We start from the raw sequence: 15089 nt of genomic DNA, 5'->3' as shown, positions 1-15089 counted from the left end.
TGTGAAACGTCTTTTCTCTCAGTAAACTTTAAAACTTGTTAACTCTTTAAGTTTTCTTATGAAAGATGAAAGTTCACTGTGAAAATCTTTTAGCTTTTAAAAAGAACGATCCCACCTGATGTCTTCTAGTTCACTCTGGCTCAGCAAACGATTTTCTTACTTCTTTGGTAAATCTTCTGAACTCTGAAAGGCCTTACTTAAGGAGCTTAACTAATACACAACCAGCCACTGAATTACTATGGATGAAAGGCAGTTTAGAATCTTGCTCACCTCCCAAGAATCCAATCCATTATCCTATCCACTGATCAGACAAAACAAACATACTTTTGGTCCCTAAACCAATCAGATTAAGTTTCTTTCTCTCCATCTTGACTTGGGCAACCACAATGTTAATTCTATGTACAAACTCTTCCTGATTACTACTCCAGCCAAACTCTTCCTGATTACTACTCCAGCCAGCCCTGACACCATTTTGGCTTTGACCAGTGAAGGGAGGGCCTTATCAAGCCACTATGTTGCTGTTTGGCCACCCTCTGCCCCTGGACCCTGCCAGGAATGTCAGTGATCAAGTAGCACAGGAGTGATGGTGCCAAATCTGCACCTGATGGAACATTGAGACCCTGTCTGCTACGCCAGGGAGAGATAGGCTGTAGGAGGCAGGCTTTATATGAGCCATGGACATCATCCAGGGGACCAGGTGCTAGTAAGGCAGAATTCACCAGGTCCCTATAATATTATGTCACTGGGACATAATATTAAAATGTAGTCTAAAACAAAAAGAGTCAAAGGTATATTTCACCAAATCTAGGGGCATTGGTGGGGGGCACACAAAGAATTGTCATCTAGGTAGTGTTATTTACGTAGTGAAAGGAGACCTTTGCAAGATGAATGAGGCTTCTTGTGGAACCTAAAACTGCCACCTGGATTACCACGTGTCCAGTGCAAGCCCAGGGTGAGCATCTCCCTTGAAATTAATGGAATGTGAACAGATTCTCAATTGGGCCTAGAAACCACCATTCAGGAATTCCTGGATTCTTATAATATGGCACCATGTAGCAGGTATGGACATTTTTCTTAAGTATTTTAAAATCTCCATAAATGTATAAAAAATAAATGTCTTTATCAAGGTTCAGTAACTGAGGACTATCCGCATGAAGAAATAGTTGGAAATGCACTTTAACATGGGATAAAAAAGGACTCTTTGAATAGAAATTGCTCAGATATTTCAAGTAATGGTTCTCCTCGGCCACTTGGCATTGTATTGTTTACTGAATCTGAGAGCCAGCTTTTATAACATTCTTTTTATTCTCACTTTGTGTTCACAGCCTGAGCCCTTACAGCTATGATGAAGGCTGTCTGTCCAATAGCCAGGACCATATTCCACTGGCAGCTCTTCCTTTGCTAGCAACATCATCACCGCAGTATCAGGAGGCTGTGGCTGCCGTGATCCACAGGGCTAACCAGGTCTATGCAGACTTTGTAAAATCGCAGGAAGGCACTTCGTTCGCCGGCCAGGTGAGTGGGTTATATGTTACCATATTTATTGCTTTGATATAAAAGGCTAAATGCTGGTATGAAATGTTATACAAAGTACAGCTATATGGTGACAGGTAGCTGTGCAGACAACAGAGACCAAAAGAAGTTAAACTTTAACTTGGAGTTCCAGATGAACTTAGTCCTGTGCCCTTTCCTTCTTACTCTTGCAATGTCCCAAGGAACGGGGGACAAGCCAGAGTGTGTTGCTAGGCCGCATAATAGAATTTTACTTGTGCTCAGGCCTGCAAAAGCATGTCCCATATGCTTCCTCCCCCTCGAGTCCGGCCCAACCGCCAGTCCCTTTCTCCGCATCGGATAGGTGTAGTGTGTCAAGCAGCAGTTCCGCCTAGTTGCGCACCTACATTAGAGAAAACCCTACAGCATATAGCCAATGGATTTTGCAGTTGGCCCATGTGCCCAAGGAGCTTTTCCCCCGCATACTCGCACACCTTTTGTTTGCTGTGTTTAGGGTGAAACTGGCTTTTCTACCAAAAGTAATCAGCGCTTTCCACCTTAATGAAGAGCTTTGATGGTGTTTTTCCATCACTGAAGCTGAAAAGACGCTACATCCCCTCAATGTAGCGATGTAGCAAGGACACTCACATTTTACCTGGCCCGGACAAAGGACCTACGTAAAGTCAACCAACTCTTTGTTGCCTTTGGAAGTGCTGTGCCTTGGTTGGCGTCCGATAAAAAAGCCATTATAGAGCATTGGATGGTCAATACCATTTTAGAGGTATACAAATTGTGAGCCCAACAAGGCACCCTCTATAGTGGTTTGCACTGATTTAGAACAGTGCCTGGTCCTGGACAGGCCACTACACTTCCTGTGATGGTGGGCAGGGGTGTTTAGCCGTTTTTAGGGGAAACCTTACTTGCTGGCCACCAAAACCTTTACTTTCAAACACCTTAAGCCACTGGCGGGCTGGCAGAAACCAGACCCTGCTAGTGAAGGGGATACATATAGGGAAACGTTAATCCTGCATTCCATTTTGGCAAATCTTTTAAAAGTGAGCAGTTCTGCATACCAACTTTGAGACCCAGACTAGCCATAGTGGTGGGCCTCGTGTCTCCTGCCTGCGCTCGCGTTGGTATTTTCGGGTGCTGGCCGCCCTTACTATGTCTTCCTCATCCTGCTGCTGGTCTTCCTCATCTGCATGGACCAGGACTTCCATCCTGGGACTGTTTTTTTCTGGGCTGTTTTAATTCCGTTTATGATGGTATTCTCAAGTGCTCCAGATTTTAAAGTGGGAATATTTTACTGCCTACTTTTGAAAGTTGGGAGTAAAATTATTTTTTAGGGAATAAAAACATGAGTCCCATTCTCAATGGTAGTATTTTTTAAACAAGCAAAAATATGTTAAACTGTAAAAAAAATGATTTTGGGAGAAATACTTCTTTGCACCAATAGATTCATGCACATTAAAAGATACATGTGACCTCTGTTTGGGTGAAAGCAGGGGCAAAAGCTCATATGTGTCAGTTTTCCATTTCTTTCTTGGGAGTATTCTTACTCCCTATTTTTATTTTTGGGGAATATTTGCGTGTTATTAGGGAGTACAAGTGGGCGATATACCCCCCTTATCTGTAGGGCTGGTCTTCCCCTTTGTGCTAGAAGCTGCTGCCACTTGGAATGGTGTTGGGACTCCAACACCCTAACACATCCGCTTTTCCGGGATGTCCTGGGTTGCCACTGCTGTTGTCCTGCTGTAGGGGCCATTTTTGCTGATGTGCCATCTACGTTTTCCTGCAGAGCTGCCAGGGTCCTGTGCAGGTTCCTCCAGCCTCCTGGAACCATCTTTGTCACCGTTCTGATTCTGGATGGTGTGTCCCACTCCATGAAGGGCGCTTATTCTTCTTTTGGGCCATCTTGGTCATCGTTGGATCAGAGTTCAAGTCCCTGGGTGAACAGAACCTTCATTTTGCTCTGCAAAAAGAAGTGTTTAGTTACCAAGTTTTTCTGCCTTCCTAGAATGTTCTTTTCTAAACAAATGCCGAAGGTACTCACCTCTGGGTCCTGGGTTGCTGAGTTATTCCTGATACTCACCCTCAGGGGTCCCCGTGATCCATGGTAGAAGCACCATACAGACAGAGTTTATCTGCATTTCCCCGTTGGCTTGCATTGGAGTTGTTCCCTGCTTACATTGTATCCTTGGGCTGCTGGGTCTGCAATCTTGCCCTGGATCTCTATTTGGGGTTCTCCTCTGGTGTCCCCTGAGGTGGTTGCTGTAATCTCTATACCCATGGGGAGGAGCTGGGCCTCACCTGGCTTTTACATCACAATCATAGGTCAGCCTGGAGATTTCTTTCCATTGTTTCCTATGGGGCACATTTACGACACTAGAATTGCCACAAGTGCCGCTGTGAAGTATTTACCTGAACTATGACATTCTTGTAGGGTTGGTGGAGATCCCATTCATTCATTTAATTTGTCCTTCAAAGATTTCTCTTCCAGGGAGGAGAAAACCAAGCAGACGTATCTGCATTTAGGCACTGGTCTTAAATATGAGTTGCAACGGCAGTGAGGAGACAGTAATAACATTACTGAAAAAGAGGAGTTTTAGCTGATTTAGAAAAGATATATACAAGTTTTGTAGTCTGAGATGTTTGTGGAGAGCAGTCCATAGATGCGGACCCAAAACCAAAAAACGTCTATCTCCTCTCTGGACAAAGTGACACAGGAACCATTAAAAGATGTTGGTCAGAAGAACGTAATGATGTAATGGACAGTAAGGTACACTTTTATGCACAAGATAAAGGGGGGCAAGCCCATGAAGGCACTTGTAAACCAGGCAGAGTATCTTGAAAATTATTCTCTGCTGACTGGGAGCCAGTCTTCGGATAGTGGGAGATCGATGTAAATGTTGGTAGATGAAACAAATGTCTCACTGCAGACTTTTGGGCACGTTGTAATCGTGAGAGTTGCTTTCCTGGGATTCCTGTCAAGATAGCATTGCAATAGTTGAGTTTAGAATTTATTAGTGAGCCGACCACTTCAGGAATTAAAAAAAAGGATGGGTGATAGGAGTCGAAGACGGTAGTAAATAGATTTAACTATTTCCCCTACATGGTGATTATAATTAAATTTGATTGCCAGGTACAGCCTAGATTCTTTACCTGGTAAACATTGGTTTTAGGAAGGTCGAAAAGCAAAGAGGAGGAAGGGAGCATTGCTGGGTTATTCAGGGTGTTTGTTGGACCAAATAAAATAAACTCTATATTGGAGGGATTTAGTTGTAATTTGTCCAGTGCCATCCAGTTTTTCACCTTGGTAGTGCAATGTAAAATACGTTGTAAGGAGACTGTTGAATTTTGTACACGCAGATAAATCTGCGTGCCATCCTCATACAAATGATAATGTAGGTCAAACTTCGTAAAAAATCTGCATATAGTGGTTGATTGGAAATATTAAACAGCGGGAATAGAGAAGTATCCTGAGGGACCCCACAAACCACTGGTATTGAATTGGAATAGGAAGTTCCAACCCTAACCCTTTGCTTTCTGTGTGATAAAAATGAGCCATACCACTTAATGGAATTTACAGAGACATGGGCAACCTCAATGAGCCTAGATCGTAGAATTTCGAAATCGACAGTGTTGAAAGCTGCCGAGAAGTCCAGCATCACCAGCATGATAAGGTCATCCTCACCGGCAGATTGGGTCAACCTCTCCACCAAGCCTTGGAATTTTAGTGACTACCCCTGATTTATTAAGGATTTTAAATCAATGCATTACATTCATGCCTCAGGATATACACTGCCTCATTGTGTATTACTTGTGTTAATACTTTGGGTGTCAAATGTTCCTCTGGGCTAGGCAGCGTACACTTCAAATACATACTTGACTTTGGTAGCCTTCCTGGCTCTGTTTGACATTTACTACCACTATGTTTTAGCACTGAGCTATGCACATATGTATTATGTGTAATACTTACCTAGAGTCTCGTAAGAAACCTGTGACTAAGTTCTGCGACATTCTTGGATCCTGAATATGATTGTAATTCATGTGTCTGTTATTGTTTAGAGGTCTACCCTTAATTTACCTCTGGAATTCTATATTATAGTCCTGCCTGTATATATGGGGTGTGTATTTTATGGAAAATAACCTAACTGGCTGTTAGCTACACTATGCTTTGGTGTGTATATGTTGCACCTTAGTATTTATTTTTCATAACATAATTATTATATGTGTGACCTTGTATTAAGTGTATAATCTTCAGTATACCAGTGTGGGGTGTTTGTTGTGCTAACTGTTGGGACCAATTGTACTTCCCTGCTGGCCTTCCTCCCTCCTGAAGTTAAGGCAGACTCCTCTGGTATGCTTACTTTAGGAGCATGTGTTCTTTCTTTCTGGGTGATACACTGTTCCACCATTAGAATACATGGTTGCACAGCCTTCTCCAGAGGATTGTTCAAACATCTCCTATCAGGTTGTTACATCCTTTAACTGCCACACGAAACATGCCCATAACATGGCTTAGCACTATCGTTCTCTGAAGAGATGAATATGCAAACCCTCTTCATAGACCTTCTAAAGAATGCCATGATCATACATTGCAGGCACTATGTCTGCATTACATGTTCACACTATCCTCTTGATTAAAACTCAAGACCTGTTGCCTCTCCCACAACATGGTACAAGACCAATGCCAAACCTACTGTGAGAAGCACATCAGGACATACTGGCCGCAAAGGGACCCCTAGGTTCTTTGCAGGCCTCACTGCTATCAGTCTTAACATTCTCCAAACAACAACTGTGTCCCCGCAGTGGGCAGAACTATTACCACTTCTCTTAAAGACATGTATTTGCTTTCTCTTGCTAATACTATTACTCCAACTTTTGCAGCCTTATCACTTTATGCTGCTACCTTTTAGTTGCCATTGGCTTGTAAATGCCCACTGCACTTTAATGATATGAACTAGTTGCATGGGCATACAACATGCAACCTTTACGTTGTCCTCGGAAGCCGCTAAACCCGTAAAGCATCTTGGAAAGCTAGAAAGCTGTGTCTCTCTTGAAGGCACTTAAAAATTATATTTACAGATGCTAGCCTATTGTAACTGTCCCTCCACTCTCCCTAGTAACCTTAAAGTAATTGTTCTTTTGTAGTTTGTACTAATACATTTAGCTGAGTTTTATTCCCTACCTAAAACTGTTTTATTTACAGTATGCCAATTGTGGCTGAATGGTGGTCTTCCTGTTCTATATCGTTACTCTGGTCCAAGCTGAGGCAAGGTTGCCACAAAACACTTTTCCCAATCTGCTTGAGTGAAGACCTTTTATCGCACAGAAATGTGAAGCCCTCTTGTAATGTTGAACACTCTATGACCCGCTCTGTGGAGATGAGCACAGAGACGCTGACATGTTGAAGCGGGCTCTCTGCACAAGATGTTCAAAAGAATCCCAGGCTGCTTCTCCATCAATCTGGGCTGACTTTGCTCTAGGGATAAAGGGCAGTTACAAAATGTTAGTCAGCGTTCAATACTGCCTGGAAGTTCCAATGCATTCAATGCTCTGAAAACCTCCATCTTTACTTGGGGCGGGGGCGGGGAGCTATTTCCTGCAAGAAAACTGTTTGGAAAAAATCCATTACCCTAAGGTCCCAATGCGACTTTCCTCACCAGACCTTCCGTTTCCCATTGCTAACATATCTCGAAGATTCTGTTCAGATCGTAGGCCTAACCGCCCCCAACCCTGTTTACAGCTTTGCTAATTAATAGAGAATTATATATGGGCTTACATTTTCTGGAGGTACAGATTTGTGGAACGACTTGAAGGCGCATCCTTTGACCCATCTGACATTATAGGAAGTAAGTTTACAGGAAATGACCACCTAGGAAGTGTACCACTGAGCAGATATAACGGAGAGAGGTGAGGACTTAACATCACTGTGCTAGAACAAAACCTAGGGACACTTACTTGCATTTAAATTTGAGGTAGTCTGGGTGCAACGGGTGCATTTCTTGGTAAATATTCACATTTGTTGGATTTAAATGTATCTTTTTTAGTTGTGCGATTGGAGGCTGTCCCTTTGGCTGGAATTCACTTGGTTGCTTCATCAATTCTTAGCTGGAATAAAAGGATATTGCATAGGGACTTCATTAGTGATTTGATGTATTGTATAGTGAAGTAATGGTTGTGCCCATATTTTATGACACTAAATTGTATTACATCAAAATCTGATTTTATTCAGTGAGAACTAATTTGAATCTGTTAAGGATTTTATGGACTGCTACTGAAATACACTGTACTTGTAAATAACAATGGTCAGTTAGATTTCAAATGTTTCAAGGTTTAAAATGTATGATGTGGCTAAGCAGCCCACTGTGGCAGGTTTGAATCCCGGCAGGGTCAACTCAGCCTTTCATCCTTCCAAGGTCAATAAAATGTGTACCACTCTGTGGGATAATAATGTCTTCTGTTATTTGAGAGCTCTGAGACCTATGGTTGCGTAGTGCTATATAAGAAATTATTATTATTATTATTAATGGCTGCATGCACCATCGTCTCCCTCGCCTGGAGCAGCACAATGGCGGCACAATGAGTGCACAACCACTCTCAGCCTAGCCTGGCAGCGCCAGAGGATGTCAGAAGGGTCCAGAAGCCACCTTTCAAAAGACTGAAAAGCACCCAAGAACGCAGTTGTTTGACCCGATGCACTGGCAGCCTGCAAGTGCGTAAAGAGCAGGGCTTCTTGCGTGAAGGAGCAGGTCACAGATCTGTACCACCCAGTCCATAGTAAAGCAGCCGCTGCAGCCTCCCTACTGAATGAAGCGGCTGCGCAGGCAGAGCCTCCGCTGCAGGAAGGCCGCGAAGTGAGGAAATCAGCGAACGTGGTGACAATCCTGAGGTAAGCGGGCAACGTGGGAAATAATACACCCTTCCATGGTGTACAGGGCGGTCAGATCAGCGCTCTCACCAGAGAGCGCATGAGAAATGGACTCAGCTAACCCATGAGCAATTCATCCTGCACCAAGCACAGCACCCAAACACCACTAAAGGGTCACACCCACTAAGGAGGGCATGCACTTTCTACTCTCCGCCACACCAGACCTCACAAATTGACTACATGTTACTAGATTCTGCCGAGAAACATAAATCACCATAGTAGGGTGGTCAGATCATAACATGTGTTCCCTGAAATTGGACAGGGGAACTTGTGTCCCGATTGATAGGCGATGGGTGTGCAATAACACGTTGTACAAAGATGTCCTCATTAAGGAAACCCTCCACAAGGAAATTAAAGATTTCTTTTTGCGCAACAACACAGGAGAGCTCTCACTAAACATGATGTGGGAGGCTGCCAAAGTTACTACTCGAGGGGTCTTAATCGCTGAAAGTACAGTCCAAAAAAGAATCAGACTGCTCAGAGAAACGGCCCTGAAAATAGATATATCAGCTAAACTAGCCAATCTCCACACGAACGCAGACTCCTGCGAGGATGCGTTGGCAGAGGTAAGGGAACTGCGTAAAGAGCTAGTCCGAGAACTGGAAAGAGAAGATCTTGGGCCTCATTACACGGTAGGCGGTGAGCCATGGCGCTATTAGCGCCATGGTTCATGCCGGTAAAATACCGGCACCGCCTTGGCGGAAAGGGGAATTACCGCCCCATTCCAAGGTTGGCGGGGCGGTAATTCCCCCTTCCACCATTGCCCTTCCCCATTCCTATTTGTGCCCCATAGGGCTCAATGGGAATGGCGAAGGTGCTAATTACGGTACCGCAAATTGCGGTACCGTAATTAGCTCGCTGGGTCCCTTTGCGGGGTGGTTTTTAACGCTTGCAAAAAGCAGGCGTTAAATCCCCCAACCCGCAAAGGGACCTCGTAGGAAGGCGGTAAGGATTTACCGGTACCGGTATTTTACCGGTACCGGTAAATCCTTACCGCCATCCGTGTAATGAGGCCCCTTGACCCAACTCCGCTATCTAAAAAAGAGTCAATGAAAAAGGCGACCAAGCACACACCCTGCTCGCAGTAAGGTTGCATGGTCAAGTATTCAATATTAAAAATGATTCAGTGAAGTCTTGGTCAACCCGTTGGAGATAATTCAATGATTTTTCCAATTCTACGCATCATTGTATACCACTGAAAGTCCGGACTGTGATGGTGGCATTAAGGATCACTAAGACTGATACCCCAGACACTAACGATCGAGGAGAGTGAGCCATTCAATGCCCCCATTGACATTACGGAAGTGCTTGCGGCCATATCGAAACTTAAAGCAAGCTCAGCACCGGGGCAGGATGGTTACACGCCTGCCTTCTATAAGGAATACAGAGCCGTGCTCGCCCCCTTTCTGACAAAACTTTTGAATGACATATTACAAACAGGCCAAGCCCCAGATACATTTACACAAACCAGAATCATGGTCCTTCTAAGGGAGGGCAGGGACAAAACAGAGTGCAGCTCCTACGTCCCATATTGTTAATCAGTGTTGACACAAAGATCTACGTGAGCGTTCTAGCTGACAGGCTCGGCAGAATCCTGCCCAGGGTGATTCATAATGAGCAAGTCGCTTATGTCTCAGGATGGCAGGGCTCGGACAATATATGTAAAACCTTAGACCTAATCTCAAGTATACATGAAAGGAATAGCTCTCCCACTCTAATCTCGATAGATACCGAAAGGGTTTTCGACAGGGTAGAGTGGTCCTTCATGCGCGCTGTCATGAACAAGCTAGGTCTGGGCATGTGCTCGATAGGTGGCGCTCAGGCTCTTAACCGAAACACTACAGCAAATGTCATGGTTAACGGGGTGGCCTCGGAAGTGTTCCCTCTGAGCAGAGGTACATGCCAGGGCTGCGCTCTTTCACCCCTGCTCTTCGCCCTGGTCGTACAGCCCCTGGCATAGGCCATTCGTACACATGACATACACAGTTTTGAAATGTATGGAAGGGAATACAAACTTTCGCTGTTTGCTGATGATATTTTAGCATATGTCACACATCCAGAAGTTTCGGCGCCAGCTCTTAACTACAATCGCAGACTATGGCATGCACCCATGCTTTCATTTTAATCTAAGCAAGACCACAGCTCTACCTTTGACGTGCGATACAACCCTCTGCTTTTTGCAAAACATGGTATCCAATCAGGAAGGGAAAGCATCAAATACCTGGGTGTAACAATCACAAGACAGTTTAGGGACCTTTTATAAAGTTAATTACTCGGCCTTTATGGGAAAAAATCACTAAAGATTTACAGAAATGGTCTAAGTTTACTCTTTCATGGGCAGCCAGGTTTACAACCATCAAGATGAACATCCTGTTGACATTCTTTTTTTTATTTAACCTTCTTTTTATTAACATTTCTTCAAACAATAACAACAAAAGGCACCTTGTGCCAACATTCCCTCTGTTCGCCCCACCCCCGTTACACTTCTGCGTAGATTCTGCTTGTTACAGACAGTGCTGTCACGGTTGTATGTGTGCTCAGCATCGGTGCTGAATCCTTGGCAGTGTTCAGCAGTTACTTCAGATCTCGTCATTCAGTCCACCATGGTAATCCCCACAATCTCCTTGCATTGCCTTTCTCCAAGCATGCCACAGCCCTGGGGGGATTAGGTAATCTCTGCAGTGTCGGGTTGCTAAATCAGGAAGTGCATATATGCGTCCCACATGTTGCCGGCAGGCCATCGATCCCGCTTCATCAATCCCCAGCCACTTTCCATATCTATGCAGTACATAATGTCCTCGTGCCACTGTGACACCTAAGGGCTCCATTTTCCTCCCCACTGCATCGCCACCCGCCATTTAGCCAATATAAGTAATAGGCCAACCAGTTTCCTAGTAATTCTAGGGATCCCCTTGGTGTACCCCAGTAGGCCGGTCAATGGGTCCGGGTCTGTTGTCTGTCCCGTAACGCCACGGATTGTGTCGAATATCTGTACCCAGTACTGATGCACAACCGGGCAGTCCCAAGCCACATGGAGGAAGCCTGCCTTTTCTGCATTACAGCGAGCGCCTCGCCCGAAGTGTTAGGGAAATACCTTTTCAGTTTAGCTGGTGTGTAATAGTACTGATGCAGGTATTTAAAGTGGATACGTTTGAATCGTGCATTGATTGATCCCTTCCTGGTGTCTTCACAACAATATCACCATACGTCTCTCCCTCCCCAGGGCCTCCTCCCACCTCCTCTTCGGTGTGGCCTCTGCCTCCAATGTGGATTGAATGCATGCAGTGTAGAGTTCAGATGTCACCCTGCGACCTATAGTGCCGCTCAGCACCCTATCCAGTGTGTGTGAAACTTGTGAACACCTGTTGTAAACTTCCTTTCAGTCTGCAATATAGGAATATGTCCAAAGCCGACAACTCCCCCATCCCCTTCATCTCAGCTAGTGTTATAAATTCCCTCCTGGGGAATAGGTTGCCAAGACATGACACCCCAACCTCTTTACCATGTCCACAAACCTCTTCTTGCTTGTAATCGGGATCCCCGGTACATGTATGATAGGGAGTCGGGCGAGTAGATGACCTCTCCCTTCTTTTTACGCTCCATGCGTGACCACGCTTTTCAAGTCACCTCGACGAGAGTCCGAGTCAGAGTCCGAGCCCCTTGTGTTCTATACTGCGTGGTTAGGACAACCAGATTTTCACATTCTTATTTCAGTCAGTACCAGTTATAATCCCAGCGACCTTTCATTTAAAAGTGAAAAAAACGCTCCTGTCCTTCTTGTAGGCAAAGCAACGATCCAGAAAAGCATACGCCGCAATGATACTCCCAAAAGAAAAAGGCGGGATGGGCTATCCAGACCTTTGAGTATGTTAGGGCATCACAGCTGAGAATCTTACTAGATCACCTGAGGGAGAACCCCGAAAAGCAATGGGTAGTCTTAGAAAACAGTCTCTTCTCTCCAGTGACACTAGGGGAATAGCTGTGGATCCCTGACTGACATTTGCCACTCAGGATACACGCTCACCCAGTACTATGTTTTTTGGTCCCTGTGGCAGAAATCTAAGGACGTGGTAGGTGTCACATCATGGCCCTCCGGGTTTAGCTGCTTATGGGCTCCAACTGTCAGAGATTTATTGATCGACCCAAACCGTTTTCAACAATTATACGAGGTTGGTCTAGTCAGAATGGGGCATATGTGGAATAATGAAGTCTTATTGACCAAGGAAGAGCCAGAGCAGGCGCTGCAAATAGGCCATATACAATCATTAGTGGATCTACAACTCATGGACGTGTTGTTAGACCTGTGCTGGAAAGAGCAGCGCCTATTGACATCCTTAGAACAGGTCCTCAACTCACATCAGAGGTCCAGGGGACTTATCTTCCAGCTATATGCCTCCTTGCTCGACAGGGGGAACTTAGTCACGCCACGCACGCAGACACAATGGGCAGTTGACTTGGGGCTGCAAGAGCATACTGAGGTCTGGGCTACAGTTATAGGGCCGTATGGTCCTCGCCGATAGCAGTTCAATATAAAATGCACAACAGCAGGTTACTGTTCCGCTGGCACCCGCCCCCACAGAGGCTAAGATGTACCCAGGTGTGAATCCCAGTTGCTGGAGGGGCTGCACAGCTATCTGTGACTTTTGGCACCAGTGGTGGGGTTGACCTAGAGTGCAACTCTATTGGAAGGAGGTTTTGGGCTGGATCCACGCCATATATAGGATCACTAGAGACCAGTCCCCTCTGTTGATTTTGTATGGGGTGGAGACCAGAGAGGATGACTACTCACTGTTAGCACATATGCAAAGGAATCCGATTGTGGCGGCGCAAGTGTGCCTAACAATATATTGGAAAAGAAGCCAACTCCCCACAAAACTTGAATGGTTGGACAAAGCCTATGAGATCTATGAAATGGAAGGCCTCATGGCAGCACTATTGGAAACACATACGCACGTTGACATGGAGTGGCTTCCTTTCCAGGAATATTATAGGGCAGAAAGACCGGGGAGGGGAGGTGGTGCAGTTGAGTGACCCGAAAGACTGGAAATTGCAAGTAAACCCAGACCATATCTGTGGTTAGCCTGTAGGGCGGAAAGCAGGCATGCATTGAATACTAATGAACGAACAGTAGCTCATCTCTGGTTCAAGTTTCCATGCAATCCTATTTTCAACAAAACAAAAAAATGTTGTGGAAATAACAATTGCCCAGTTATGCGAGGACCACACAAATGTAAAAATTGCAACTAGTTAAGTTTGAATGGCAGTAATTGGTGAGCAAGGATTTGACTGCCTACGTTTTTGATGTTAAAATGTGTTTTCTGTTTCAGTTGCCCTTCTTAAATCAGTCACATTTCAGCCCATGGTTTTTACATACTGAAATGCAAATTTTCAGAACCAGGATTCCTGTTCTTGTAGTTTCTAATATGAAGGAACAAGAAATACTTGTATATTTATGTGTATTGTCTTCATAGTTAATGTTTCTTTCATGGCTTTACCTTGTCCCCAGTTGTAATGGAATATGCAGTTTAAAAATGCAACATCCTGTTTTATTTTTGTTTTTGAATTAACAATGGAAATATATATATATATATATATATCATAATAAAGTATATTTTGGCAGATCAAAATGTAACATAAATAACCAACATTTAAGTACTGTTGACAGTGATGTTGCTCACTTTGGCAAAAAAAGGGAAAAGCAAACCCTGTTTCCACAATCAGTGATGTTTTTGAAATTGATGTTGGGGTGAGGGGACTGGGCACAGAGAAAACTACAGAGATGTGTATATGGACATGTTTATGCATTTCACATATGTGTGCCACAAAGCGTTGTAGAATAAGAAATAATGCACAGGGAGGTAATGCAATTATCCCAGTATCAAAGATTTTGATCATGCATGATATCGAAAATGGAACCAAGGTTTCCTCATTCTGTTATTATGAGAACGGGGGAGCGCGCCATGACTTCCATCCCCTTTTCCCTAGTTCAAGCTTATGGTGCACGCACACACAATAAAATGGAACAACCAAATAAGTTGGACCCAGACTCATTGAAGATGCAGCAATAGTTCTTGGACTTATGATCACTGCAACAAGCCCTTTATTTAACATTATTTCAGAGGAATACAAATTATTCAAAGTCAGTCTAAAGTTAGTTTTACCAGCAAGAAGGACACCTGCCAATGTAGCAGGTACCTTTCAGGGTGGGGGGGGGGAGGGAGAGAGAGAGAGAGAGGGGGGAGAGAGAGAGAGAGAGAGAGAGAGAGAGAGAGAGAGAGAGAGAGAGAGAGACTGTGTGTGCGCGCCAGTGTGCCAATTTCCAGAATATTACAGTGAGACCTCTGAATCAGTAACTTTAGTAGACAAGTCTGTGGAGAGGAAAAAATTAAGGTGCAAGGGATTGATGTTCTGGAAGTGCTTGAAATTGCACAGAAATTTAGTATTTATTGAGGAGTACATTTGAAAATGAAGAGTTGAGTGCTATCTTGCTTATGAGGGGAAAAAATGTAAAACTGTTTATTTCAACTTGAACCGCAGGGCCATCAGCGATTGGAAGCTGAGCTAGTGAAAAACTGTGCATTTGAATGCTGCAGCACATGAAGCTCAGGACCACCAGCTAGTGTGAGCAGAGATTTGCTGGCGTTACCTAGGTAGCTTATCTCAT

General features: G+C 44.4%; 1 protein-coding gene across 12 annotated transcripts in view; it reads left to right on the top strand.

Moving 5' to 3' along the window:
- Positions 1 to 15089, top strand: part of PITPNM2 (phosphatidylinositol transfer protein membrane associated 2) — a 1944277-nt gene that overhangs the window by 1437217 nt on the left and 491971 nt on the right. For all 12 annotated transcript variants that reach the window (XM_069619654.1, XM_069619653.1, XM_069619649.1 and 9 more), the window contains one exon: positions 1326 to 1515. In XM_069619654.1, coding sequence (XP_069475755.1) covers positions 1326 to 1515 — 190 coding nt within the window. The remainder of the gene's footprint in view (positions 1 to 1325; positions 1516 to 15089) is intronic.

Source organism: Ambystoma mexicanum, chromosome 10 (assembly GCF_040938575.1).
Source record: "Ambystoma mexicanum isolate Mex_15411 chromosome 10, UKY_AmexF1_1, whole genome shotgun sequence".
NCBI lineage: Eukaryota > Metazoa > Chordata > Amphibia > Caudata > Ambystomatidae > Ambystoma > Ambystoma mexicanum.
The sequence above is the reverse complement of the archived record's forward strand: the minus strand, read 5'-3'. Positions and strand labels throughout refer to the sequence as shown.